The 24,444-nt window shown below is 47.8% G+C and overlaps 3 protein-coding genes across 5 annotated transcripts; 1 reads left to right on the top strand and 2 right to left on the bottom strand.

The window, feature by feature from the left end:
* The first annotated feature begins 2,858 nt into the window (after positions 1-2,858).
* Positions 2,859-4,525, top strand: LOC112882578 (F-box/SPRY domain-containing protein 1-like). The gene is made up of 2 exons (XM_025947660.1): positions 2,859-3,281; positions 4,154-4,525. The coding sequence occupies exons 1-2, from the start codon at positions 3,151-3,153 to the stop codon at positions 4,302-4,304; spliced, it is 282 nt and encodes a 93-aa protein (XP_025803445.1). The 5' UTR covers positions 2,859-3,150; the 3' UTR covers positions 4,305-4,525.
* A 5,954-nt stretch (positions 4,526-10,479) lies between these two features.
* On the bottom strand, positions 10,480-13,753 carry LOC112882577 (hypersensitive-induced response protein-like protein 2). Of its 2 annotated transcripts, XM_025947659.1 has the most exons (7): positions 13,586-13,753; positions 12,470-12,546; positions 12,144-12,339; positions 11,884-12,004; positions 11,440-11,531; positions 11,252-11,348; positions 10,480-11,113 (listed from the first exon to the last, which is right to left on the bottom strand). In XM_025947659.1, the coding sequence occupies exons 3-7, from the start codon at positions 12,330-12,332 to the stop codon at positions 10,758-10,760; spliced, it is 855 nt and encodes a 284-aa protein (XP_025803444.1). In that variant the 5' UTR covers positions 12,333-12,339; positions 12,470-12,546; positions 13,586-13,753; the 3' UTR covers positions 10,480-10,757. The 2 variants fall into 2 exon arrangements, with proteins under 2 accessions (XP_025803444.1, XP_025803443.1); XM_025947658.1 differs by lacking the exon at positions 12,470-12,546 and having other exon boundaries at positions 13,586-13,749.
* A 1,385-nt stretch (positions 13,754-15,138) lies between these two features.
* LOC112882576 (probable serine/threonine-protein kinase PIX7) lies at positions 15,139-19,898 on the bottom strand. 2 transcript variants are annotated; one of them, XM_025947656.1, is made up of 6 exons: positions 19,484-19,898; positions 17,470-17,807; positions 17,224-17,359; positions 16,892-17,028; positions 16,680-16,803; positions 15,139-15,936 (listed from the first exon to the last, which is right to left on the bottom strand). In XM_025947656.1, exons 1-6 carry the CDS (start codon positions 19,749-19,751, stop codon positions 15,434-15,436), a joined length of 1,506 nt encoding a protein of 501 aa, XP_025803441.1. In that variant the 5' UTR covers positions 19,752-19,898; the 3' UTR covers positions 15,139-15,433. The 2 variants fall into 2 exon arrangements, with proteins under 2 accessions (XP_025803441.1, XP_025803442.1); XM_025947657.1 differs by having other exon boundaries at positions 17,470-17,804.
* Between the last annotated feature and the right edge of the window lie 4,546 nt (positions 19,899-24,444).

Raw genomic sequence — 24,444 nt, 5'->3', positions numbered from 1 at the left:
CTAAGCTAGTATCAGGCTAGGATTCATGTAACCCTATCCCCCCGGATATATAAGGGCGGACAGGGACCTCCTCAAAACCAAGATCACCTGATCAACATCAAGGCAATACAAACCATCATACAGGACGTAGGGCATTACGCATATTGCGGCCTGAACCTGTCTAAATCTTGTGTTGTCTGCACCTTCGAGTTCCTGATCTCGGCGCATCCCAACCCAAAACTTACCACCTTGGGTATACCCTTCGGTGGGCAGCCGGATAAAACCCGACAGCTAGCGCGCTAGGTAGGGGAGCGCGTTGAAGATCCACCGGCGAACTCGATGGCATCTTTCTAGTTCACCAGGTGGCGGATGCTACCTTCACGCATGTGCATCGACGGATCGATTCATCGAGTTCGAGATCGGATGCTTCAGCGAACGGCTACATCGATCTCGACTACTCGGCTCGACTTCACCGCGCGCTGCAACACCGCGGCAACCGACCTCGACGACCCGGTTCAACTTCGGCTTGTGCCGCAATGTTCGCGCGCAGCAGCGACGAGTTCGACTACTTCGACTTCGCGAGGACGATCGGCGACCCGCCGACGACTACTTCGACTACTCATCTCGACTTGAAAACTAGTCGGAATCGACTCCGACTAGTCGAGCTTCATCAACAAACCGTCGCAGCTCCATCAACGAGCTTCACGACTTCGTCGACATTTGTCCACGAATCAAGCTAAGTAACTTATACCTTTTCCGACTTGTTCTTCACAAGATCGGCTACCTTTTCGGGTTACGCCTCTCGACGGGCATGAAACCCTCCAGAGCTACACTTCGTCGACTGCTTATCTGTGTACTACTCTCGATGGGTAATGAAACCCTCCAGAGCTACACTTTATCGACTGCTTTTGCGCGCAGCGCATCCTATTTGTCGCATGGCAACTACTTTCTGCTTGTTGTCTCCTCTTAACGGTCGCTAATCTACTCGAGTAGCAAATGCCTTAATCCGTGAAACCTCAAGTCCCCAGTCATGACCTAAGCGACCCATCCTGTATGAGCGAAGGCAGGAGACCTAAGCGACTCGTACATGATATGAGCGAAGGCAAGAGACCTGAGCGACTCGTACATGCTATGAGCGAAGGCCATAAGACCTAAGCGACTCGTACATGCTATGGGCGAAGTCTAAACTGGGACCAGGTGAACGTAAAGGGTGGACTGCTCGGGAGATTTAAATGACCTAAGAAAAAAAGAGCTCGACACAGCAAATTTCACACCGGATAAATTTTGGTGTTTTTACATTATTACTGAGTACTACTCGGTATCTTCGCATTAAGCTACATAATGTATGCATTGTTTTTTCAGATCAAGCTTCGGCAATAACCCTCCAGGCAGCACAGCGTGTCATCACAGTTCCGCTAGTCCCTAAGCTCAGGGGCTGGGCGATGCACACTACTCGACATGGCTACTTCGGCTTTCCTGGCTCGTAAGCTCGGGGGCTGGACGTCGCAAAACTATTCGAAGACGACTCATATGAAGACTGAGAGTGTAGAAGAAACCCTAAGCCACCACGTGGTTAAATAAACCAGCGGGAGATTCAGTTTCACTGTGCAGAAGGCGAAGATTTTTTCTCGAAATTTCAGAGTAACACTGCATGCCACGACTTTTGGATCCTTATCTCCAAACCTGAGAAATTTGGATTCAAAGCTCGGGGGCTGTGAGACATGTGGCATCGACTACTTATTTTTCGAAAGTAATCGAAGAATAAGAAGAAAAGATTGAAGACTAGTTTGACCCTCAGCTTGATTCTTTGATTCAACCTAAGGCTCGGGGGCTACTCCATATGGAGTGCGATTATTCATCGCACCCCATACCGAAGAAAGAATTCGGGGCATGAGCACCTCATAGCTTCGATGCAGTCAGAAGAGTACTCGAAGAGAAATTTCAAGATGGAGCTTCGAAAGAAGTCGAAGATTGCCGCAGAAGTACTCGAAGAGTCTGCAGTACTCAGCTACGAAGAGCTCGGGGGCTTGTCAGACCCGGGGCCACGGGGCTGTGTACGTCAAGGAGTCCATATTGGGCTAGGGGATAGGACGTGTCATGTACCTTATTTATGTTGTATTCTACCCGCATGCGGAGTAGAACTAGTCGATACAGAAGGAAACTACTCGAGTTGTACTTGAGTACGATTCCTAAGCTAGTATCAGGCTAGGATTCATGTAACCCTATCCCCCCGGATATATAAGGGCGGGCAGGGACCTCCTCAAAACCAAGATCACCAGATCAACATCAAGGCAATACAAACCATCATACAGGACGTAGGGCATTACGCATATTGCGGCCTGAACCTGTCTAAATCTTGTGTTGTCTACACCTTCGAGTTCCTGATCTCGGCGCATTCCAACCCAAAACTTACCATCTTGGGTATACCCCTCGGTAGGCAGCCGGATAAAACCCGACAGCCACTAAGAGAAACCAGTCAGGGGGTCAGATGTCTGATATGAGTTCACACGGACGGTTTTATTGTTGAGTGAGGAAACGCGGATTAGTTCCAAAAACTTTAGGAGGTAAAAAAGACTTTTTGCTTGTTGTAACTGAGATTTTATATCTTGCGGCCCATTTCTTTCACCCTTAGCGTTTTTTTAGAGAGGGTTTCTTTCCAGTGGATAGTGCAGGCCCAAATTTTGGCCCATACTAGATGGCCAGATTCTAGCCCACCCAAAATGAACCGGCCCAACAAGAAATGAGCATGATTACGGTTCACAAAAAGAAATTATGCTATCTTCATGAAAATATAAAAAGATTTATGTTATCATCAACTGCGTAAGCATCCGCGGTTTCGCTAAACATGCAGTCGTTTTATCCAAGAATCGCCTCATCTATTCTGTCCTGACAAGCCATCAGCATCTCGTCCAGCGTCATCTCTCATCTGATTTCCTCGAAGAAATTCAGATGGCATTATTTTTTCCCCCTCTCGCCGCATCGCGTTGCGATCCGTGGCAGGAGCTCATTAAAAATCGCTCGCTTCAATCCAATCGCGAATTGTTCAGCCTCGGTGACATAAGAGGCACCTCTCGTAAGAAAGGGACCGATCGAGCGAGCGAGGAGGAGAGCGCGGGCAGAGGTTTCCGCAGCCGCTAGTCCGCTCCAAGAACCGGGGCAGGCGGATCGGCCATGGCGCCGCCGCTGCGGGAGGAGGAGGGCGGCGATTCGGCGGCGGCGCTGCGGGCGCCCGCGCACGTGATGGCGCGGGTGTTCTCGCAGCTGGACTGCGTCGACCTCCTCAGCTGCTCCCTCGTCTGCAAGTGAGTTGCCCCTCCCTCTCCTGTCTCTCGTCTTGCGCGCTTGGTGCTCGACGGAATGCCTCCGCCCTTAACTTTCTCGGGTGTCTGATGCCGGTAGTAGTAGCAGCAGCGCAAGTATGGTCTCTGGTTGGATATGATTGAAGGAGAAATCTTTGAAGGCCCAATAAAATTAGACTCTTTTCTGAGTTCAGGAGATGCGTGTGCCCTGCTGATATTGGTGTGCGAGATCGCAGGGATCAGATGTGTTCTCTTGCACCGTATTCTAGTCACGGCTTTGGTTCATCCTTTTTTCAGTGGCATCTGCTAAAGAGGAGATGCTGAAATGATATCTATGAGTGACCTGATCAACTAATCAAATTCCTTTTGTCAGTCTTCCTACTCTGTTCAAAGGATATCTCTGAGCCTGGAAAGCACCAGCAAGGCAGCAACCACCAGTCAGAGCCTAGATCATAGCTTATAGCTTCTTTCTGTAAACTAAGCAGATGAATTGATTCTCCTTCCTACAGAATTAGAGAAGCCAACACGACTCCAATACTGGATACCTTTCTTGAAACCAGTTACGAGTTGGATACTGAATCATTTCCCTCGTGTTATAAGTTCTAACAGCATGGCTAACATGACTGATTTTTCGAAATAAACTGCCTGCAATGCGATGTAACTACTACCTGATAGTCTATGTTTATATCTTGTATTGGATCGCTCGCCAAAACCCCTAGAATGTGTTTTGTTACAAGAAACAGAGTCTAACTTAACAGATACTGCACCAAATCCTCACATGTCTTTTCCCTCTTCCTGCAAATAACCCTAGTCCTAGGCAATGCTCAGTAGCCCATACTTGTTTTAGATTTGCTTATCGTTTTGTGAATCACCAGGCAATGGTACCACGATTCTGCAGAGCTTAGAGAGGAGTGGAGGAAGGAGTACCTGGATGCTTGGAACCAGTTTGGATTATCCGTGACGCGTGAGCCGCAACCGCTATGCCCTACTTGCTCACTGAGAAGCTTGCGTAGTCTATGCCCATGACCTTGCTGCTATCTTGCTCTCCTGTCATTTTAATCAGGCAGAAAGGTACAATAGATTTTACTGTTCATGGCGATTGTTACAAGATCATGTATATGGGCAATCAAACCTGTTGTTTTACATGGTGTGTAATTAACAATGTGCACATGTACATGTTTGGTGAGTGATGTGTTGTATTCCCCATTATGCAAGATAAGCAAGAACCTTCCATTAGGAATTTAGGACTTGCCGGTACTATAGAGTTTGCATACCGTCATTGCTATGTGCTTCGCAGTTGTGTGGAGATCTTATTTCCTTGGAAGTGCTAAAGAACAAACCCAACTTGCTGCTATTTGTATTCCAAAAAAACAGAACAAACTCATACTGTCAAAATATTATGTACAAGGTAATAACTGAACATTCATAAAAACTGCCAACGATCAAAATGGGCATTCTTGAATAGACTAGCATCCCTTTGGTAAAACTTCTGTACAAGAACGATCATTGTACAAACAAGGAGACCTGTGCGGGCACTGAATACCGGGTGCATATGTGTACTTTCTGTAGTTACATGGCGCATATAGTGCATGTGTAAATATGTTTGTTGGGTGGTCATATTGTGCAAGACACCTTGTCCTAGGATTCACTTGCAAAAAGTTTGTATACTAACAGCGCAGAGTGTTTCGCAGTAATATGATTTTTCTTGTCAAAAAGTGCTAAACAACAAATCCAACTACACTGTCTTAGGAAGAAAGAAAGAATTGTAGAATAACCTAACTGAGCATCAAAATGTGCCAACTTTGTAGTCTATCAGAATGGAGCCCACAAAAACAATTTCATCCAATAACAGACACCTTGTCATTCCAAAGATTTGCAGAAGAATATCACTGCAGCAAAAACACACACACAGAATTCTCAGAAGCTGCGCTTAATATTAAGATAGTCCTACCCAAATGGACTTTCCACACAAAACATATAGCATAGTACAATCCCCCCTCCCTGCCGTCGCTCTCCTAGCGACTTGGGGGGGGGGGGGGGGGGGATCCACGTCAGCTGAGCCAAAGTTGGCTCGCCTCCACCCCCCTTCTCCTCCTTCTCCCCCCTCCTTCCCCACGACCTCCAAATCTTTACCCGCTTGTCGGCGCTTGTCCGCCGGCCGCCGGGGCCGGATCCGGCCTCGCCCTCGCCGGATCCGAGGCCCCCCAGGCCGGATCTGGCCGTTTGCTGCCCTCCCACCCCTGGTCGGGCCATCAGCATTGTGCTTATTGGCTCGGTGTCCCGATGGCTCGCGTGCGTGGGGGTGCCCGCGGCAGCGACGCCGAGCATGCGGGGGTGGGCGATGATGCATGCCGCGTGGCTAGGGTCGTCACCTGCGGCCACGCTTGTGACATTCAGGTACTTGGGATTAAAACACACTAGATTCTAGTATGAAGTTTATGTGTTTGATCTTGTATGTGTGTTTAAAGACTTAAATGCAAAAGGGTCTTTTTGTAATTTTGGAAAATTTAGGTCCTTGTGTGAGAATGGTAGGTAAAATCAAAATATGTAAATGGTTGTTTTGCAAGAAGCAAGTACTTACTTTTAAACCTCTGTGAGAAGTGAAACTACGCTAAGGATTCAATTGGAGTGTAGAATTTAAATAGGATATCTCTGAAGTTTAAAATTTTGCCAAGTTTTAAATTAGATTCAAATCCTTAACTCTTTTGAAACTGACCCTTAAATCACAGTTGTAGATCTTGCTAAGCTCTACACTTTTGCTTTTGGGCACATTTTCATTTGAGCTATGGTTTGAAAGTTAATGTAGCTTTATAGTGGAGTCCCTGCACGTTTAAAAAATTGCAGAAAGGTCCTCATCGTCTACCTCCAGCCCTCCCTCCCTCTGTTTCACCTCAGTGACCGCCGCCTCCGCCGGCCGTTTTCCCGAGCCCAGCTGCCCTCGCGCCGCTTAATCCTGCGCCACGTGCCCTCTGGCGCCGCGCCCACCGCCTGCCGGCCTCCGCTAGCCCCTCCTCGCCCCTCCACGTCGCGCCGGCGAAGCCCGAGATCGCCACGCCTCCCGCCGACTTGCCAGCACCTGCTCTCGCTCGCCGTGCCTCCTCCTCGACTTGAAGCATGTCCCTGAGCTCCCAGTGAACTCACTCTTGCCTTCACGCACTCACATTTCCACTGTCTTCCTTCTTCCCAAGCGCTACTCCTCGCCGCAGCTCCGCCGCAGCTCTTGCCCGCCGTCATCAGCCGCCTCCGCCTCCTCCCACCCGCGATCCAGTGCTCCAGTAGCACAGCCGCAACCCACTGAGGCTCACAGACCCGTCCAATTTCAGTTTCCCGCACTCGAGCAGCCCGGACCATAGCGCCGGTGAGCTCGAGCTCCGCCTCCGCTCGGTCTCGCCGTTGTCCCGACGCCCCGCCGCCTCTCAGCCCCTGCCAAGCACACCACTAGCACCACATCATCGCGTGGAAGCTTTCTAGCCACTTCCCTGCTGCTCTCCTACACTCCGGCCACCGGAACACCGCCGTCGTCCCTCGGAGCCCCGCCGCTTGCCCCTGTTCGCCGTCGACTCGCCGTTTCAGCCCCTCTCTTCCTCAACACCGGCCACCCCCGTGATCGCCGTGAGCTCCTGAACCTTTTCCCCTACTTTCCCCTCGCCGCCGGTGAGCCCCCTCGCCGGAATTTGATCACCGTCAATCAGCTTCTCTGTAAAACCCAGCCAAGGACCTAATTGCAAGAGTTTCAATCTTTCCAGGGGCCTTTCTGTGAAAAATCAGTACCCCCATTTCAAATCAGCCAACTTTGAAAATTCATAGGAATTTGTAGAAAAATCCAAAATTTGTCAAACTAGTTTTGTTGTACTCCAGAAGTTTAGGTCTACAACTTTGGTTATTAGAGTCTGGTTCGAAACCAAATGCTTTTTGAGTTATTTTAAAGTTTAGCAAAATGGTATCTTATGTATAACTTTTGTATGCTAGCTCTATTGCTTGTGATTTTTAGTGTGTAGCCTGGTTAAGTTGTAAGTAAGCTTGTGTAAAAACTTCACTTGCAGTACTGAACCCTAGCTTGAACTAATTTAAACTTATGCAAATCAAGCTTGAAATGGTTTAAATTTATTCAAGCATGTTACTAAGTTTTTCATACTTAGATCTTTTTACCATGTGATGTTCTGTAATTGAGTAGTTCATAGTAAATCTTTAAAGAATTTATGGCACTGTTTTGCCTAAGGTTTGAATTTAAACTTGAAATTTAAACTGAATTCAAATGCTTTAGTTTCTGTTTTCAGAAATTTATGAAAAATTCATAGTAAGCTCATCTGTTACAAGTAAGCTTACCCACAAAAATTCAAGGCTATAGCCTTTGTGGATTTCAAAATAAAAATCAAACTTATTAACCTAATTCAATTAATCCAATTAATTATGATAATTGAATTAAGATACAAATAGTAGGTTTAAATTCAAATTTCTTGTTTTATGAAGTTGTGTTTATCAATTTGTTAGATTACAACTTTATCGTGAAGTAAAATTCTTAACTCAAGAACCACCTAATTCAAATCATTGCATATCATGTAGAATCAGCGACACTCGACGACGGAGTCTACGAGCTAATCCAGGAGCCCGAGCAAGGATTTTCTGAAGACCAGGTGAACGTCGCCGAGGATTTAACTGAAGCCGCGAACCAAGGTTCGGAAGTCTTTGACATCCCTGACCCCAGCCCCGCTCAAGAAGGCAAGCCCCGGTGCATAACCTAGTATTTTAAATTACTACACTTACACAGTTTATACTTATATATCTATATTATGCATTAAGTCTAGGAGTTGAAATGGAACCCTGATGCATGGATCCTAGGAACCTATGTATTGTGCCTGAGTCCTTATCAAATAGATGCTCTGCTAATAGGACCGACAGAAGTCGAGTGATTACCTATCACTCACGCGATATAGGAGTTGAATGTTTACTATTCTGTAATCACTATAAAGATGATGGACGGAGTCATGTGCAGTATCATGACTTGAAAGATTATCCCATCTGTGTTGAAAAAAGTTAATAAGATCGCAGTGTGTGGTAGCTGTGGTCAAGTGTTTGAAAGTACTAGCCACATGCCGCGATTATGGTAAGCGGTAAGCCTAGTAACCGATCGGTCCGAGGAGTGGACATACCCTCCCACCACTCGTAATTTAGTTTTTTTGCATATGCACCGACGTGCGGGAGTATATTCCGCACAGCGGACAGGAGTACGGTCATGTAGTCGCGCTACAGACGTACGTCCTGCACATTAGATGTGCGTATAGTCCTACAGTCGCTTGTGGTGGCCCTGATCCACGAGTCGGAATGAAAGGCAAACGGTTGCTTCGGAACGATTATTGGATGTCCCAAGCGTGTGAGTTAGGTTTACCCTTGCAAGGTTATGAAACTCGATTCAGAATCGTCCATTTCTCGCGGAGATTGAGACTGCTTGCTCCTTCTGCCACATAGAGTAAGAACAATAACTATTGTTGGAATAATCTTGATGGATGCTAATCTCTATCTTACTTATCTAGTATAGGTGTTTACCTAAAATGGTTAATGAAGCTAGAATATAAAAGCTAAAACATGAAAATTAGATTATACTCTTTGTTGCTTTTCCCGCGAAAAGAAAACCGGAACCTCTCAATCTTCCATGGTCTAGCTTCGGGCTAAGTATACCCAATCTCGGTTAAGTCTTGCTGAGTATTAGCATACTCAGTCTTGCTAGTCTGTCTTTCAGGTATGCCCTGTCAGAACCAAACGGATAGTCCAGCCTGGCCATTCTCTATTCCGTTTGGCTGGTCCGTGGAGTGGGATCCGTCCCCGGCTGGCAACGACCCTCAGGAATGACGCCATGTTTCAGGCTAAGCGTGGTGTCAACTTTCGTGACGTGTGTAGTCGCGTGTTAATTTCTTCCGCTGTGACTCTGAACAAGCTTGCATAGCTTGTGGTTTTAAACAATGTTTATATAAGTTTACTTTAAGTTTGAAACATATTATAATAATTTTTAATATTTCTGTGAATTAAAAGTTGGTGAGCTGTTGTGTGATTGTAAACTCGCCTTCGTGTGAGGTAAACCTACCTCGATCCTGTGTAACCGTGGTTGAATCGGGCGGTGACCCGACAGACCAATGGGTTGTTCCGTTTGAAGTGCGTTGAGTTAGTGATGACTAGCGCATTTGAGCCGGAATAACTCAAGCGGATTGGTTCTGCCACAACGCTGAGGCCCTCGGCGGCTTGGAGGTTGTCGCGGTGGCGCCCTGTGCCCGCGAGGTGTCGTCGCGGGCGTACTTGAGCGTGGTCTTCGCGCGTGCCTCAGCTTCACTGGCCGCGCCACGGTCGCCTGCCCCAGGGCCTCCTACACTTTCACGTGCGCCGCCCTCTGGCGGGCGCACCGTCCTGGGGCTGTCGCCCCTCCTCCTCAGGTTCCTGCGGGGAGGAGGGGGGGGAGGGGGGGGGGTTCGTTGCCTCAGCTCAGGTGCCAGCCGCCGGCCTCCTGGCCTAGGTGTCGGCCTCTGGTCACTCTCCTGCACTGCTGCGGCGCTTTACGGCCCTTGGGTGTGCTTGCAAGCCGATGACTGCGACGTCCTCGGACGCCGTTTACCTTCTTGAAGGCGTCATCCTTTTCCACCTCTTCCCTCCTCTCCGGTGAGCGTTTCGGGCGAAAGCCTTGACCACGCTGGTTGGACGACGACGGCGCCTTCGGCGTCGCTCCCTCCCTTGAGGCGTCGTCTTGGAAGCTCTGTTGGTGGCGTCTTCTCGGAGTGCTCCCGCTTCTGCGCCTGCCTTCGCTCCATTTCGTCTGCATCGTCCCGGTTGCTTAGGTCGTCGTCTGGCGGATGTTTTGCCGCCGTTCTACTCTGGCAAATACTTTGCCGCCGCCGTCGTGTTATTGATGACCGCTTTGGGTGGATGCTTTGTCGCCATGGTTGGTCAGTCGGGTGGATGCTTTGCCACCCTTGTTGTGTTGCGGACCTTTGCATTCTTGACGTTGTAGTTTCTTTTGCAGGCTCAGTTGTGTGTTCATGTCTAGGTTTGAGGGTTCTATGAGTCTCCTCCCTATTGTTCTTGCTTCTCTTTTTTGTTGTTGGAGTCACCTGCCACTTGCTTGGTGGTGCTCTGTTTCCATATTAATAGCCCCTGCCTATTAAGATTTGTAATGATTGTATTGCTTCCCTCTTAATGAAATACGTGCTCAGGTACGTTCACGAAAAACATATAGCATAGTAGGAGGTCACCAAATAACTAACACTACGACAAGTTGGGATATCCAGGTTCACTCGCAAGTGCTCCAGTCGATATAAAGCCTACTAACCTTTCACAAACCATGCAAGTCTATCTATCTATCTATCTATCTATATATATATATATATATATATCATATAATCACAACTTCATAGCACCATATAATAGATGCCGTCGAGGCGTCGACACTGCTTTGCAATCAAAACCAATCCTCTTTTTTTTTCTCAGGGCCCTCTCTCACTGCAGATTGGCCTGCAGGAGGCCATCTCTTATCTGCGCCGCCACATCTTTGACAGCTCCAGGACCATGGGGGATGAACACTGAAGAGGACTTGGATGAGGCCCCAATCTCCTTCATGGTGTCGAAGTACTGGGTGACCAGGACCATGTCCATGATATCCTTGGCAGTGGTGCCAGGGACGTTCTCTGAGAAGGCGAGCACACTGTCCCTCAGCCCATCCACAATGGCCTGACGCTGCCTTGCGATACCCACACCAGCCAGGTACTTGGACTCAGCCTCTCCTTCGGCTTTCTTGATCTGGAGTATCTTCTCGGCCTCAGCTTTCTCGCTGGCTGCCACCCTCATCCTAGCAGCTGTACCATACACCCACAAGGGTCGCATGTAAGATTAACCGATATAACTTGTAGATGCTTGTGGCTGAGCAATTGCTGTATTGCCATTTTAATCTGATGAAAATCAACTGTTACTTATGTGAATGGTAAAGCGCTTACCTGCGTTGATCTCGTTCATTGCTCTCTTGACACGGTCATCAGGCTCAATATCAACAATCAGAGTTTGCACGATCTCATAGCCATATGTAGACATTGCCTACACCACAAACAAGCCAGGTCAGTCCTAAGATTCTACATGCTCTAAAGCAAATTCAACAAGTACACAAAAATAAATGCGTGACAGAAACCTTTTCAAGCTCATCTTCAACAGCTTTTGCAATGTCATTCTTCTGCTCAAATGCATCGTCCAGGTCCAGCTTTGGAACAGTAGCTCTAATGACTGAAATAAGCAGTGAAGCACTAAGAAAACTGGTTTATTTGAATTGTGAATTGTGCAGTACAGAAACATAACTTTCTCTCCTTGTATACCAACAAAAAACTAAAAATATGAACAAGCACAATACAAAAGGTACAATTTATCAGAGTAGATTAAGCATAATACAAAAGGTACAAATTACCTCAGTAGATTAAACAAAATTGCCAACTGAAATAGGGTACGCAAGGACTTGAGGATATCAAATACCAGATAATTCAGGTAGCTGAGATGATAGGACAAGTGCAGTACAAGATAGGATGCAAACATGGATACAATGAACAGATAAAGTACAATTCCAAACAGAAGGAACACTTACCATCAAATACATATGACTGAATTTGTTCCCTGGTGTTGCTCAGCTTGTAGAAGGCATCAGATGCCTTATCAGCAAGAGCGCGATATTGGACAGACGCAACAACAGTGACAAAGACATTGTCCTGAACAGATAAAATCCAGGCAACAGAATTCAGAAAAGTTGTTTCTTATGCTGGAACTTCGCAGAATTGTTCTTTGATCATGCCAATATCTTCAGCAAAGCAAAAATTAGATATAAAATAGAATGGTATTGAAGAATACCTTTGTCTTTGTTTCACAACGGACATCCAGCTGCCGCACACGCAAGGAGAGGTAACCAGCAATCTGCTGCCCTATGCACCAGGGTAGAAAGTGGCAACCAGGCTCCAGGACCTCATTGAACTTGCCAAAAGTTTCTTTGATGGCTACAGTTGACTGATCAACTTGCACTAAACCCAAAATCTGACCCATGTCTTATCTGCACAAAAAAGATACCTGTTAGGCAGTAGTCCAATAATGCATAACAAAGAACAAGAGTGCAAAGGCAAGGCCATTCATTTGTCATCCGAGCATAGATAGCTCAGATATAGAAGCAACTACGGTATCACCTAGAGGTACTTCTTGAATGAAGCTTCTGGTACAACAAGTTTTGACATCACAAAGACTGTATTCATGATATGTGAACCTGAATAGATAGAGATTAGCGACCCTCTCCAATCAGAATATCCTAACATAAGGACAACTAAAAAACCCGTGATGCACTACAGTTCTTTCAAATAAGTAAACACATGACGCCATAAACTCAATGGACAATAGCTTACTGATATCCACTGAAGAACAAAAGTAGCAGCAGAATAAAAATTCAGCAAACGCAAGTAGGATGTACTAAATAAACTAGATAAGACGGACATAGAAGAGAATAACATATTTTCATTGAATTGTACTTTGATAATTGAAGTTGTATATTGACACGGTCACTCATATGGGCATGTGCAGACAAGGATAATATGCATGACAGAAGAATCACAAGGTCTAAAGTTTCAGGGACAGATGCACCTGACTACAAACTACAGATAAACTATGCAATTGTTTTCCTAAACCAACTGGGAGAGTAGCTGTATGCCATATTACAAGGACTTGACCCACACGGCAGCGTTGCAAAAGTATAGAATAAAGAATAAACTATGCAATTTGACACCTTGCACTGTAATAAAATAATGATGTAATCAATTATCCCGCAGCGTTAAGATATGGAGCAGTGCATGTCACATTTGCCTACAACTGCTTGAACCAAAACAAAGACAGCTGAACGATTCTTCCGATCCACCGTGAACAGGAAACCTCCTGATTAACTAGAGGCGCTCGAAATTTCAGACACGTCGATCCCACCTGAACCAGCCCCCAAAGTTTTACCCCCTCTTTCCGCCGCAAAGCAATCGCATTGGGGGCGAGACGAGCAAAGCGGCAGCTACAATTGTCAGAACCAAGCCTTGAGTAAAGAGGAGGACGCCGACACGCCGTTACCCAATAATGCCGGGGAAAAGAAAATCGCGCATCTAGCTAGCGGAGCTGGAGAGGACAGGGGAAGAAACCCCGGAGAAGATCCCCAAGAAAACCCACCACCAAAAGCCCTAAACCTGCAGCAAACCGCTAATGCATCCATCCAATCAAGATCCACCACCACTCCGTGTGAATTCCTGCGCGAGCGAGGAGGGACTGGTTACCTCAGCCGATCGATCCTTGCGCGCGGAACCGGGCCGAAGCGGAGCGGAGAGAGAGGGTAAAGCTGCAGCCGACGCGATTGGGTTTTTGGGCTGGGGAGGGGGTCACCCGCCGCGGCGCGGGCGTGTATATATAGGTGGACGGACACGCGCCCGCGCGACGCGAGCAGCGACACCGAGGGAGCCCCGCTGAGGCGCTGGCCCCGCCGGGCCGCCTGGCGAACGGTCCAGATCGCGTCCCGGGCAGGAGATCAACGGCCCTCCCGCGTGTCTGGTCTGGTGGCAGAGTCCTCACCGCTCCCGCCGCTTGCTGCGGTATCCGTGATGATTTTTTTTTGGTTGGCGATGGATCAAACCGAGTGGTGGCTTCACGATTATTATCCATTGGCTAGGGGGTTAGTATTACCACGGTTTGCATATGGGTGGCTGCCATGTGGGCCACGGCGCGTCCGTGCACTGGTTGCAACTTGCTCTTTTTTTTTGGTAGCTTGCTCATTTGGTTTGAATGAAGAGGAGAGCGTTGTGAGAGTTACGGAGCAACAAAATGTACTTGTGGAGATTTTCAAACTCCAGCCCCGGACATTAAAAGTGACAATTCACCTGTTTGTAGGAGAAAGAGAAATGTAATTTATCCGCCAATATGATATGTCGAATTTGTAATGCTTGGTATAAGAAATTATTATACGTTCTATAGGCAGCGGTATAAAATAATGTGCTTGTTCACATTGGTGAGTCATCATATATTCATATGTTTTCTATAGAGGGTATTCTAGAAAATCACCTACAATTTTGTTTCATCTTTTCCATATATGCTCCGAGGTGGATGGATCCGAACAATTTTGATTTCAATACAATGGATGCAAAAGACGACTTTTTATGGGTGATGATAAATCTACCCGTCTTTTTGGTAAAATCAACGCATTAGTCCGACATGCATCCACCGATCCCGTGGCGATCCGACGCTACTCCATGACTACTCCCCATCCATATTCATTGATTTCGAACGCACATTAGCCCATGAGGCCATGAACTCACATTGCTGTTCTCGAGTAGCGAAGTATGTTTCAAACGGGGAAGGACGACCTGGCAAGAAATTTCTATTTCCATCGATTTCCTGGTGGCGAAAACGGAGCGGACACAGCATCAACCACCCCCACCTCCCCACGTTGCCTGCCTTAAGCCAGATGATTGTCAATGAAACCGTGCTGGCACGATACAGGCGTGTTCTGCTGCAGAAAAAAACTTTCGCAGCAATAAAAGTTCGGCCATCTGTCAATCTTTGATTACACTAGAAAATATCGTCGGAGGAAATAGAATTGCCAATGAATTCAAGGTTTAGATTTAGATTATGATGCCGAAATCACATTGTCGAGGAATCCTATAGGGCGAAAAGGAAGGCAGAATCATGACTCTTCATTTGTTTTGCTACGAAGGGAAGGAAATCAGCATTTCTCTTCATTCGTTTTAATTTTCTAAATTTATAGATTTTACTATGCACCTAAATAACTAATAATTTGAAACGAAGCGGCTACCAAGATTAAGAGGCGCGCCACACATTGTGCAGGAAATCACCCAAGCTACCTTGATTGGGACAAAACATATATAGAAACGGTCCATCAGCATTCAGCTAAAACCTCAGCGAAACCATCCACAAAGGAGATCCTCGTACCTACACCTCCTTTTCACCTATATCCTTTGTGCACATGTCAATCTACAACAAGCAGCAATTCAGGTTCGACGCCAACATTCAGCCCCAAACCAGCCACCCCCACCCCAAGTTTCACCACCAGAACTAAACCCTGCCATTTCACCCGGCATACTGGAGGTCTGGAGCTACGTCCATGCCTTCAGTCATTTCACGTTCGGCTTTGGCGAGTAGCGGAACGGGGAGGCGCGGGGGCCATCAGAGAGGCTCCTCACCGGTTGCTGCCCGTTCCGCGCTGCGAACGGGCCCTGTGCCTTGAGGCTCCTCCCGTTCATGCTGCTTGAGTGCGCCATACGCTCCGCCTGCATCGTCTGGTAGAAATAGGAGGAGCTGGCCATGTCCTTGAGGTTCAGCAGCGGCTTGAGGGCTTCCACCACCTGGCTCATCAGCGGCCGTGCCTTGGGGTCACGGCTGAGGCAGGCACGAGCTAGTTGCGCTGCCTTCTGGGCACCTTTGACGGAGAAGTTGCCCTCTAGGCGGGGGTCGATTAGCTTGTAGAAGCGCTGCCGCTCTCCTAGGAGGGGGCGTGCCCATTCGACGAGGTTGTGCTCCCCATTCGGGCGGTTCTTGTCCATTGACCTGCGCCCTGACATCATCTCGAGGAGCACTACCCCAAAGCTATAAACATCACTCTTTGATGTCAAATGACCTGAAAAGTTGGGGCAAAAAGATAAAAAGATGTGTCAAACAAAGATTGGATATGTAAATAGTAGGAAAAGGGCTTTTGGATCTTAAAAGAACAAGGTACTCAAATTACTCCTTCAAAATTGAGAGGACAATACAAACCTATGTCAGCACAATGATGTTTTGTTAGGATCAGTTACACAAATCTTTGCTGGATCAACTCAGTGAGAAATCTACATTCTATAATATTAACTAACAAGTCCATTTCCAGTGTTAACGTAGACCTTTTCTAGTTTGCCCCTGCCACTGATTTTCAGTTTTCACTAAATAAAGGGTTTGGGGAACAAAGACATGCAAACAATAAGTACAGAAGGGCTTCAGTATATTCCCGTGTGTATGGCCTTGTTATGATTTACCTAAAGTCCCAAACAACAAGCATGCCATATAGATTATGGCCTTGTTATGATTTATAGTGTACTCATGTATATTGGGGCATGCCATGAATACTGGGGCATACATACATTACCTAAAGTCCCAAACAACAAGCATGCCATATAGATTATAGCAATAAAGCATCTCAATGCCTTCCAACAAGCATAAGTTCAAATCTTAGATCTCTTCACAGAAGCAACAAATAATGATAACTGATGTAAAATTGCAAATCAGCATACTTATCACTTAACTTTGTTAACATACAGCAAGCAGATATACAATTTAGTAAGAGAACTAACTTTCAGATAGGTAGGTTGAGCCTGATAATGCACTTACCTGTCATGACATACTCCGGTGCTGCATACCCATAGGTCCCCATTACTCGAGTAGAGACATGGGTTTTATCACCTACAGGGCCATCTTTGGCAAGCCCAAAATCTGAGAGCTTTGCATTGTACTCCTGCACGAGCAAATGAGCAATGTAAACATATGATGCAACAGTATGTAAATGTGTGCCACACATTGCATAATCCTATTCATGGACTTACCGCGTCTAGCAGTATATTAGATGTTTTAAAATCACGATAAATGACTGGTCTTTCTGCTTCTTCATGAAGGAAAGCAAGACCCTTTGCTGCTCCAAGAGCAACCTTCATTCTGATGGCCCATGGGAGCGGAAGAGATCCTATAAATGAAAGCATAATGATTATTTAACCTCCTAGATTTCTATCTTATTATTTAGAATTATCTAAACTACACAAGTAAATATAGCAACGGAACAGGCACTCTAATATGATATACATTTTCCTAAAATGAGAAAAAAAGAGATCCTAGAGAGAGCATAATGCTTCAACAGCCTGGGAATAAGCCAGTTACATACTTCTGAATAGATGGTTATCCAAACTGCCACGAGGCATGAATTCATACACCAGCAATCTTTGGTCATCTTCAACACAATATCCAATCAATCTGACCAAGTTAGGATGGTGAAGGTTTCCAAGAAAATCAACTTCAGCCTGGAAAAAAAAATCAAACAGAGTATGAGACACAATCATCATGAGTTCAAATGGAAAATAAGTAACCAAGATGATATATTAACTTGAAACAGGTAAAACAGAGCACATACCACCCATTCTTTGTGCCCTTGAAGCCCATCATGATTGAGCGTCTTGACAGCAACTGTGAGACCTGTACCAGGTTTCACAGGTGCAGTTCCGTTCTCTTCAATCCACCCCTTAAAAACACATCCAAAACCCCCTTCTCCAAGAAGACTTTCAGGCCTGAAGTTCCGGGTCGCACATTTTAGATCATTGAATGCGAATTTGCGCAGCTGAGAGGCAACTTTTATTTCCTCTCCAACTTTAGATGCAGATGAACTGCTCTCAGCATTACTAGTAGTTGTAGAACCTGAGACTACTAATGCAGCCGGTTGGTTCCTGCTACCATTTTCTGTTGACTTCTCTGCTGTTCCACGAAATATATAATAATTTAGCATGCCATCTTAACAAAAGAGTGTTATAAACAAATATACTAACTCAGCACAGAAATGAGCCTAAGAAAGGAAAACACAAGTTCAATCTGCACAGTTTGAACTTGACTGAATGATACATGAGAATAAAATTGGGGAAAATGTGAATTTTAGCTATCGGGCATTGACAACATCACAATTTCCCAATACAATATCACTATGAATAAAAACAAACACCCAGCTTAAGGTCAACAGTTTCGAAAAGCAGTCAATAGTTTTTTTTTATGGGGAAGAAGAAATGAAGATAATATTTATTCTCTTCCTTCAAAGCATCTCACAAAGATCATTGAAGTCTATATAACTACAACAAGAATCGAAGTCTACACTGTGTGTTGCTGAAAACTGAAGCAAAACATGAAAAATTATACCATAAAGCACATCGGACAACCAAACAGTCTGAGCTAGTAATGACTGAAGTAGCATTCAATTAAAGCTTTAAATCATCATGTTAAATTTAGTATCAGTTAATGTCCCAGGTTAAAGGAGGTGCAGTAATTCATTATCTTTATTTAACTCCCCGCTTTAAATACAAAAATGGGCACTTTCTCTTCATACTAAAAGTACCTAACTACTAACAGGCATCCTTTCATCTCATACCTTACATACTTTTTCAGCTTATTATTCATTATGTTCTAAGTCACAATTATGGAAAAGGCGTTTCGACTCGTACTAGCAGAAAAATTAATTGCTGACTTGACTCCTTACTCCTTAGAAATCTTTCTTCACTTCTTTCTTTACTATTTGAGTTCATGCATACAGTTGTCAGACAATCCAGAATACCAACCAAACTGCAACCAAATTGACATCATAAACTAGCTAATGTCTGCACTTGTGAATTTATACTTTATTCATTTGCATCTGGATACAGAAAAGATTCTGACGAATATGGCAAAATTGCAACCATTTACAAAATTACACGTGTTGCAACTTTACATCATCAAAATCAAAGATAGGTGGATGAGTTTAACACGCTAACAACCGTTTCTAACGGACAAGCCAATAGCATTCCTTCCCTGTGCATGGTAACGCTAAATTTTGTACGCATCTACTGCGAACAGTATGGGGCCAAAACCTACACATGCTATACTAAATATAGATACTCAGGAAAACACTTTTGACACTGGTCCCATGCACACTTCCTCCTAGAAAACCCAAACTACTATCATGTGCACTGCAGCTCAGCTAGAAACATGCTAGTTTCACAGGATTTATCGACAGTTTGGTAATCCTTAAGTGCTCTATATGCTGATAGCAACCACTACCATTCCATTCACAAATTCAATGCTCAATACATGGATACAGCCCAAAGAGCTATCACTCCCAGCTGCAGCCAGACATATCTCCCTCGACACCAGCATACTAACTACCGAAAGCTGCGCATGTCCTCAACATTTTTCAATCAATCAGCTGCAACCTCAGCGTCAGGTGATAAACTGCGACGTGTGTAACATCATTTGCCAGAATGAAACCATGGCTTCCAAGTACGGCCTCCGAATTATGGTCACCAACACACGCAAATCTCGTCTACCACGCCAACAGGACAGCAGGAGAGCACAATGCAAGTATGCGAGACGCCCCCACTCCCAGGTGGAGGAGAGAAAGGGACGCTTACCGCCGTGCGTGCTGGCGCTGCTGGTGGAGGTGTCGACCTTGGACCTCGGCGGCGGCGGCGGCTGGCAGGTCCCCACGGGCCAGAGGCGAATGCAGCAGCCGGTGGCGACGGTGGTGTCGTCGTCGCCGGCGGCCTTGGGGGACGCGCGGCGCCTGCTGCTGCCGCGTCGGCTGCGGCGGCACCAGCCCCAGCGCTCCCGCTCCCGCTCCTCCTCCCCGGAGCTCTCCCACCCGTCGAACTGCCCCAGCTCCGGCGGCGCGAGCCCCATGGCCTTGCTTCGCCTCCTCGTATCCTCCCCGAGCCGCCCACACACCGAGGCCGCGAGAGAACCAGATCGGCTCCAGATAACCTTCACCGCCCGCGCCGGCGAACGCCAACCCGCCCGCCGCTCCCTCCGAGGGACCGCCGAATCGGCGCCGGAAATCCCACGGGTTCCCCCGCCAAGGCAGCGCCGAGATCCCAGCCTCCCCGCCGAATCGGGCCGAATCACGCCGGGCCCCGGGCGTCGGCCGCGCGATCCCACCGCATCGGGAGCGTCTCTCGCGCGAGGAGCGCCGTGGAACACCTGCGGCCTCTCCTCCTCACACCGAAAGACCACCCGCTGAACCGCCACGCCCGAGAGCACCTCGCCGCGCAGCAGCCGAGCCGAGCCGGCGCCCCTCTCCCCGGCCCAGGACGCGGCAGCGGAGGAGGCGGCGGCGGCTGCGGGTGGTGGTGGTGGTGGTGTGAACGGGAGCGAGGCGAGGGTGCGGGGGAGTGGGGAATAGGCGAAGCGAAGGGGAAGGAATAATGGATTGTGTCAAGGCAGGGCAGGCACAGGGGGGAGGAGAGAGAATGTCGTCTAGAGAGAGAGAGAGGGAGTAGAGAGGGAGTGCGGCGTCTGTCAATCTAGAGAGAGAAGAGAGAGAAGAGAGAGAGAGAGACAGGGGGGGCGAGCAGCAGCGAAGGGGAAGGCACAAATGTTCCTCGCCCTCCCTTTTCTTCTTTCGGAAGCACGTGGCCGACGTGGCCGCCCTTTTTCCGCGTGCGGCGGCCAACCGCGCCGTGGGCCCGCCGTCTGGCCGACGTGGCGACCGCGTGGCGCTGACGCGGTCGGCGCGGGTCTCGTTGCCCTCCTTCGTCCTCGTCTGCCTTGCTGACCACGGAGTGATCCCCGTGCCGTGCCCGGTAGAAATGTTGTAGAAATAGCTTATGATGATATACCTCGTCAAAACTTTTGTTAAAGATGCAGCTCGAGTAGACCAATGTCACTTAGGGTAGGGGTGCAAATGGGTGACGTTTCGGTGCACCTCTAATACTCTTTAGTTCAAATATTTATACTACTTTTCTAAATTAGAATCTCATTTTGGAGAAGTAGTATAAATATTTGAAAAAAAAGATTGGAGGTGCACTTAAGGGTAATAAATATACAGCTCTACGTTAGAGCATCTCCAAAAGGAAACTTGGCATCATGCCTCAGCTCCGAAAAAAAGACGAAGCACCGCTGAAATCGGCGTTCAATGGCCTCGGCATCCTCCTCGCCAAGCTATCTGGCTCCGCAAAAGCTCCCCTTTCCTTGGCAAAGTTGCCAAGCGAGTCGGACTCGCCATCTGACCCTCCCGCGCACCTTCCCGCCCTCCTGCGTGTGCCCATCACCGCTCACGCACGCTACGCGCAGGTGAGCGCAGCTCACCGCCACGGCCGCCATTGGCAACAGAAATAGAGCTCCGTCCCTTTTTCGAATACGCCGCAACCAAGCCATAAAAATCCGATGCCTTGCACCGGAGATAGCTCACGACCTCCTCTGCATGATCCACCCACCGGCGGCTAAACCCTACGCCGGAGAGGCTCGCCGCCGGCAAACCCGAACCACCTGTAAGCCGCCACCGCAACCTCCTGGAGAGCCCCCGATCAAACTTAGTACTTTGTGCAACAAGTTACAGAAATTGATTCGCCTCGCTCACCTGATCATGGTGCTTGCTCTTTCTTCCAACGTTCGCAGCTCCATCATCTGAAACGCCTCCATGCGCGGGCGGCGGTGGCCTCCATGTGCGGGCTCCATGAGCAGAAGAGCGGCGGCGGCGAGGTGTCCATGGCACGCGAGCGGGAGGAAGAGGCGGCGCCGCAGCACGAGGGGCAGTGCGCGCTGAGCAGGAGGAAGTGGCGGTGCAGGCCGAGTGGGGGCGGCGGCCTCCACGCATGTGCTCCACGAGCAGACGAGCGGTGGCGGTGGGCTCCACGAGCAGATGAGCGGCAGCGCGCGGGGTGTCCATGACGCTCAAGGCGGCGCCACGGCGCGCGCGCGGGGGGGGGGGGGGGGGGGTGGGGGGAGCAGCCGGCGCGCTGAGCTGGAGGAAGTAGCGGTGCGGGCCGAGCGGGGGGTGGTGGCATCGGAAAAGATAGCGGCGGTGCGGGCTGAGAGGAAGAGGAAACGGATGACGTGGACTGTTTTGAATATAAATAGTCAAGATTTAGAGAGGCTGTTGGTTTACTCCACCTAAAAGCAGATTTTTTATTTTTTTACAGTGCTCTAAAACTTCAATTTGGCTAGGATTATACCTAAACTTCAATTTGCTCTTATCCGTGAATTTTAGCCACCGCACGTCCCACTCTAACAATAACGCTTCAAGTATACGAGATCACTCTACAGACCGATATATTTTTAGTTACCGTCTGGACAACAACACGACAGTAATGTAGGTGTCTCTTCCTTCAAAATCATAGGAGTCTAATAAATGGGTTTTTAGTCTGTAGGACACCGTGAAAGCCTGGTTTTGTACATCACACGTCGCCAAACTCGATTTAGTATCCAGCACACCGTGAAAGAGTGCTTTGGTATGCTTTGTTGCTGCTCTGCTTCTTCCAGCGGATCTGGTGACAGACCTGCACATGTGGCCAAAGACGAGGTGTGGCGGGACCAGTGTCGTCATCACAGCGTAGGGAGAGGGTGTTGTGGCGCGAGAGGGGAGAGAGGAGCGGGCGCAGAGATTGGGGTCAGCGCTCGTGGAGAGGGAGCTCGCCCCAACGGCGAGCATTGGGCGGTGTTGCGGAGAAGGGGGCATGAGGGCGGAGAAGGAGGACTTGGTGCCTGCCCGTGGCCTCGCCGAAGCCTGCAGCCACCCTCACCTCTCGTATCCACGCGCGGTGGTACGGGACCATCTTCTCCTGCAGTGACCTTGTCCCTGTCCTCCTGCACCGGCGCGCCCTCATGCAACATGTGCCGCGGCAAGATCCAAGCCAACGACGGGATTCAAGGTCGAGACTACTGGGGCCGTCGCTTCGCAACTAGCGGCCAACGAGGTGGAGGCCGCAAGCTTTGACGCCGGCAGCAGGACCTTGGAGGCGCCATTAGAGCAGAGCACGAACACACAGAGAGCGGGCAGGGGAAGAAAGGAAGAAGGGCATAAATGCCATTTCACAAACCTCTCGCACTCAACCAGATTGGAAGTGAGATTTTTAATCTGCTCAATGCGCTGCAGACCAAACACTAATTTCATAGCGTGTGAGAGATAAATTCAACTTTGAGAGTGCGCGGGAGGCAAAACCATATTTTTACGGTGTCCTAGGGACTTAAAAACCCCTAACAAATTTGCCCACGTCCGTTCCGACAACAAGGCGACAAAGTAAGATCACGGCTCCCATCCTGTCGTTTTTCCACATGTATCCATCGTACTCTATCTGCACTACATCTACTTCTATCGCGCTGCCTCCGCGGACCTCCTCGGTTGCTTGCCCATGTCGACAGCTCTCCCGCAGCATCTAGCCTAGTACTTACCCTTTGTTGCCCGCTACCGACCATCACCACGGTGTCGGCTACGAAGATCTTCACTCTATCTCTACTCTCATCAACTCCAACACTTCCTCAACCTAAACCCTCAACTGACTTCAACAAGGCCTCTGCTCTAACATAACTTTAATTTATTGTTGGCCACTGACCACCACTCTAGATTTAGAAATGATGGAGAGAGCATGATAAGGTTGAGAGGGAAGTGAGGGAGACATGGGAGGAGCTAGACGTAGCGCGTGCACAGAAAAACGTCATTGATTAACAAATTTCCCTAAATGGTAGTGACAAGTGACTAGATTTAGTATCCTACTTCAGCTATCTTTGGCATCCGACGTACGTTGGGATTATCACTAAAACGGTATAACTAAGACCAGATTTCCTTAAAATATGCTTTTTTTTCTACCTAATTTGAGAGCGAGGTTGCATTGGCTCGTTAATCCCCTAGTGGAGAAACAATTCATTGCTTGGATGGTTAGTATAAGTGATTATACTCCATGCCCACTATAGATCAAACATGAAATTTGGCATCAATGTATATCTCGTTAATATGGCTTTCTATTTAATGGTAGGTGATACGTCCACTCACCGCGCGAGAGACACGTATATGCTGATTTTTTCAATCTTAAAATTTATCAGTCTAGTCTTTTGCGCATGGAGATGGGATGTGCTTATATTTGTTTAGATTACACGGTACAATTCAGGCACTCACAGCGCACGCACACTCACCCATATGAATATACGTACGCAAACCCTATCCCTATGAGCATCTTTAAAAGGCTGAGCCGGCAAATCCTCGAGATTGACGAAGTCACCACAGGCGCCTCACTGTCGACGGAAACTTAGCCTCCCACTAAAAGCACAACACCGTTAAATCCTAAAAATTCGCTTCTACGAAAAATCGAACCCAGTATCTGAGGTGCTATTGAGGCTCTTGTAATAACCACTAGGCTACAGACCCTTTCGCGGAACATGCATGTATATGTTAGCTCAGTGTTTTCATAAAGATCGTGCCTCTTATGGTACTATGAACCAAGCTATATTTCCTCAATCACGTTGTGAGTTTTAAAATTTAAAACTATGCTAACTGCAATAATGCACCAGTAGGTAGGCGATGGAACATCTATCCACCTCTCAAAAGCACAACGCGGATATGAGGTGCTACTGACACTCTTGTAATAACCGCTGGGCCACGGAC

Source organism: Panicum hallii, chromosome 2 (assembly GCF_002211085.1).
Source record: "Panicum hallii strain FIL2 chromosome 2, PHallii_v3.1, whole genome shotgun sequence".
Classification (NCBI taxonomy): domain Eukaryota; kingdom Viridiplantae; phylum Streptophyta; class Magnoliopsida; order Poales; family Poaceae; genus Panicum; species Panicum hallii.
This window is presented reverse-complemented; position numbering and strand designations above follow the sequence as displayed.

Coding starts and splice junctions, on each gene's coding strand:
- LOC112882578 (XM_025947660.1), top strand. CDS start 3,151: ATGGCGCCGCCGCTGCGGGAGGAGGAGGGCGGCGATTCGGCGGCGGCG. Junction 3,282..4,153: donor AGCTGCTCCCTCGTCTGCAA/GTGAGTTGCCCC, acceptor GTGAATCACCAG/GCAATGGTACCACGATTCTG.
- LOC112882577 (XM_025947659.1), bottom strand. CDS start 12,332: ATGGGTCAGATTTTGGGTTTAGTGCAAGTTGATCAGTCAACTGTAGCC. Junction 11,532..11,883: donor TCAGTCATATGTATTTGATG/GTAAGTGTTCCT, acceptor TGCTTATTTCAG/TCATTAGAGCTACTGTTCCA. Junction 11,349..11,439: donor TTGAAGATGAGCTTGAAAAG/GTTTCTGTCACG, acceptor TTTGTGGTGTAG/GCAATGTCTACATATGGCTA.
- LOC112882576 (XM_025947656.1), bottom strand. CDS start 19,751: ATGGGGCTCGCGCCGCCGGAGCTGGGGCAGTTCGACGGGTGGGAGAGC. Junction 17,029..17,223: donor GGATAACCATCTATTCAGAA/GTATGTAACTGG, acceptor TTTCATTTATAG/GATCTCTTCCGCTCCCATGG. Junction 16,804..16,891: donor CTAATATACTGCTAGACGCG/GTAAGTCCATGA, acceptor TTGCTCGTGCAG/GAGTACAATGCAAAGCTCTC.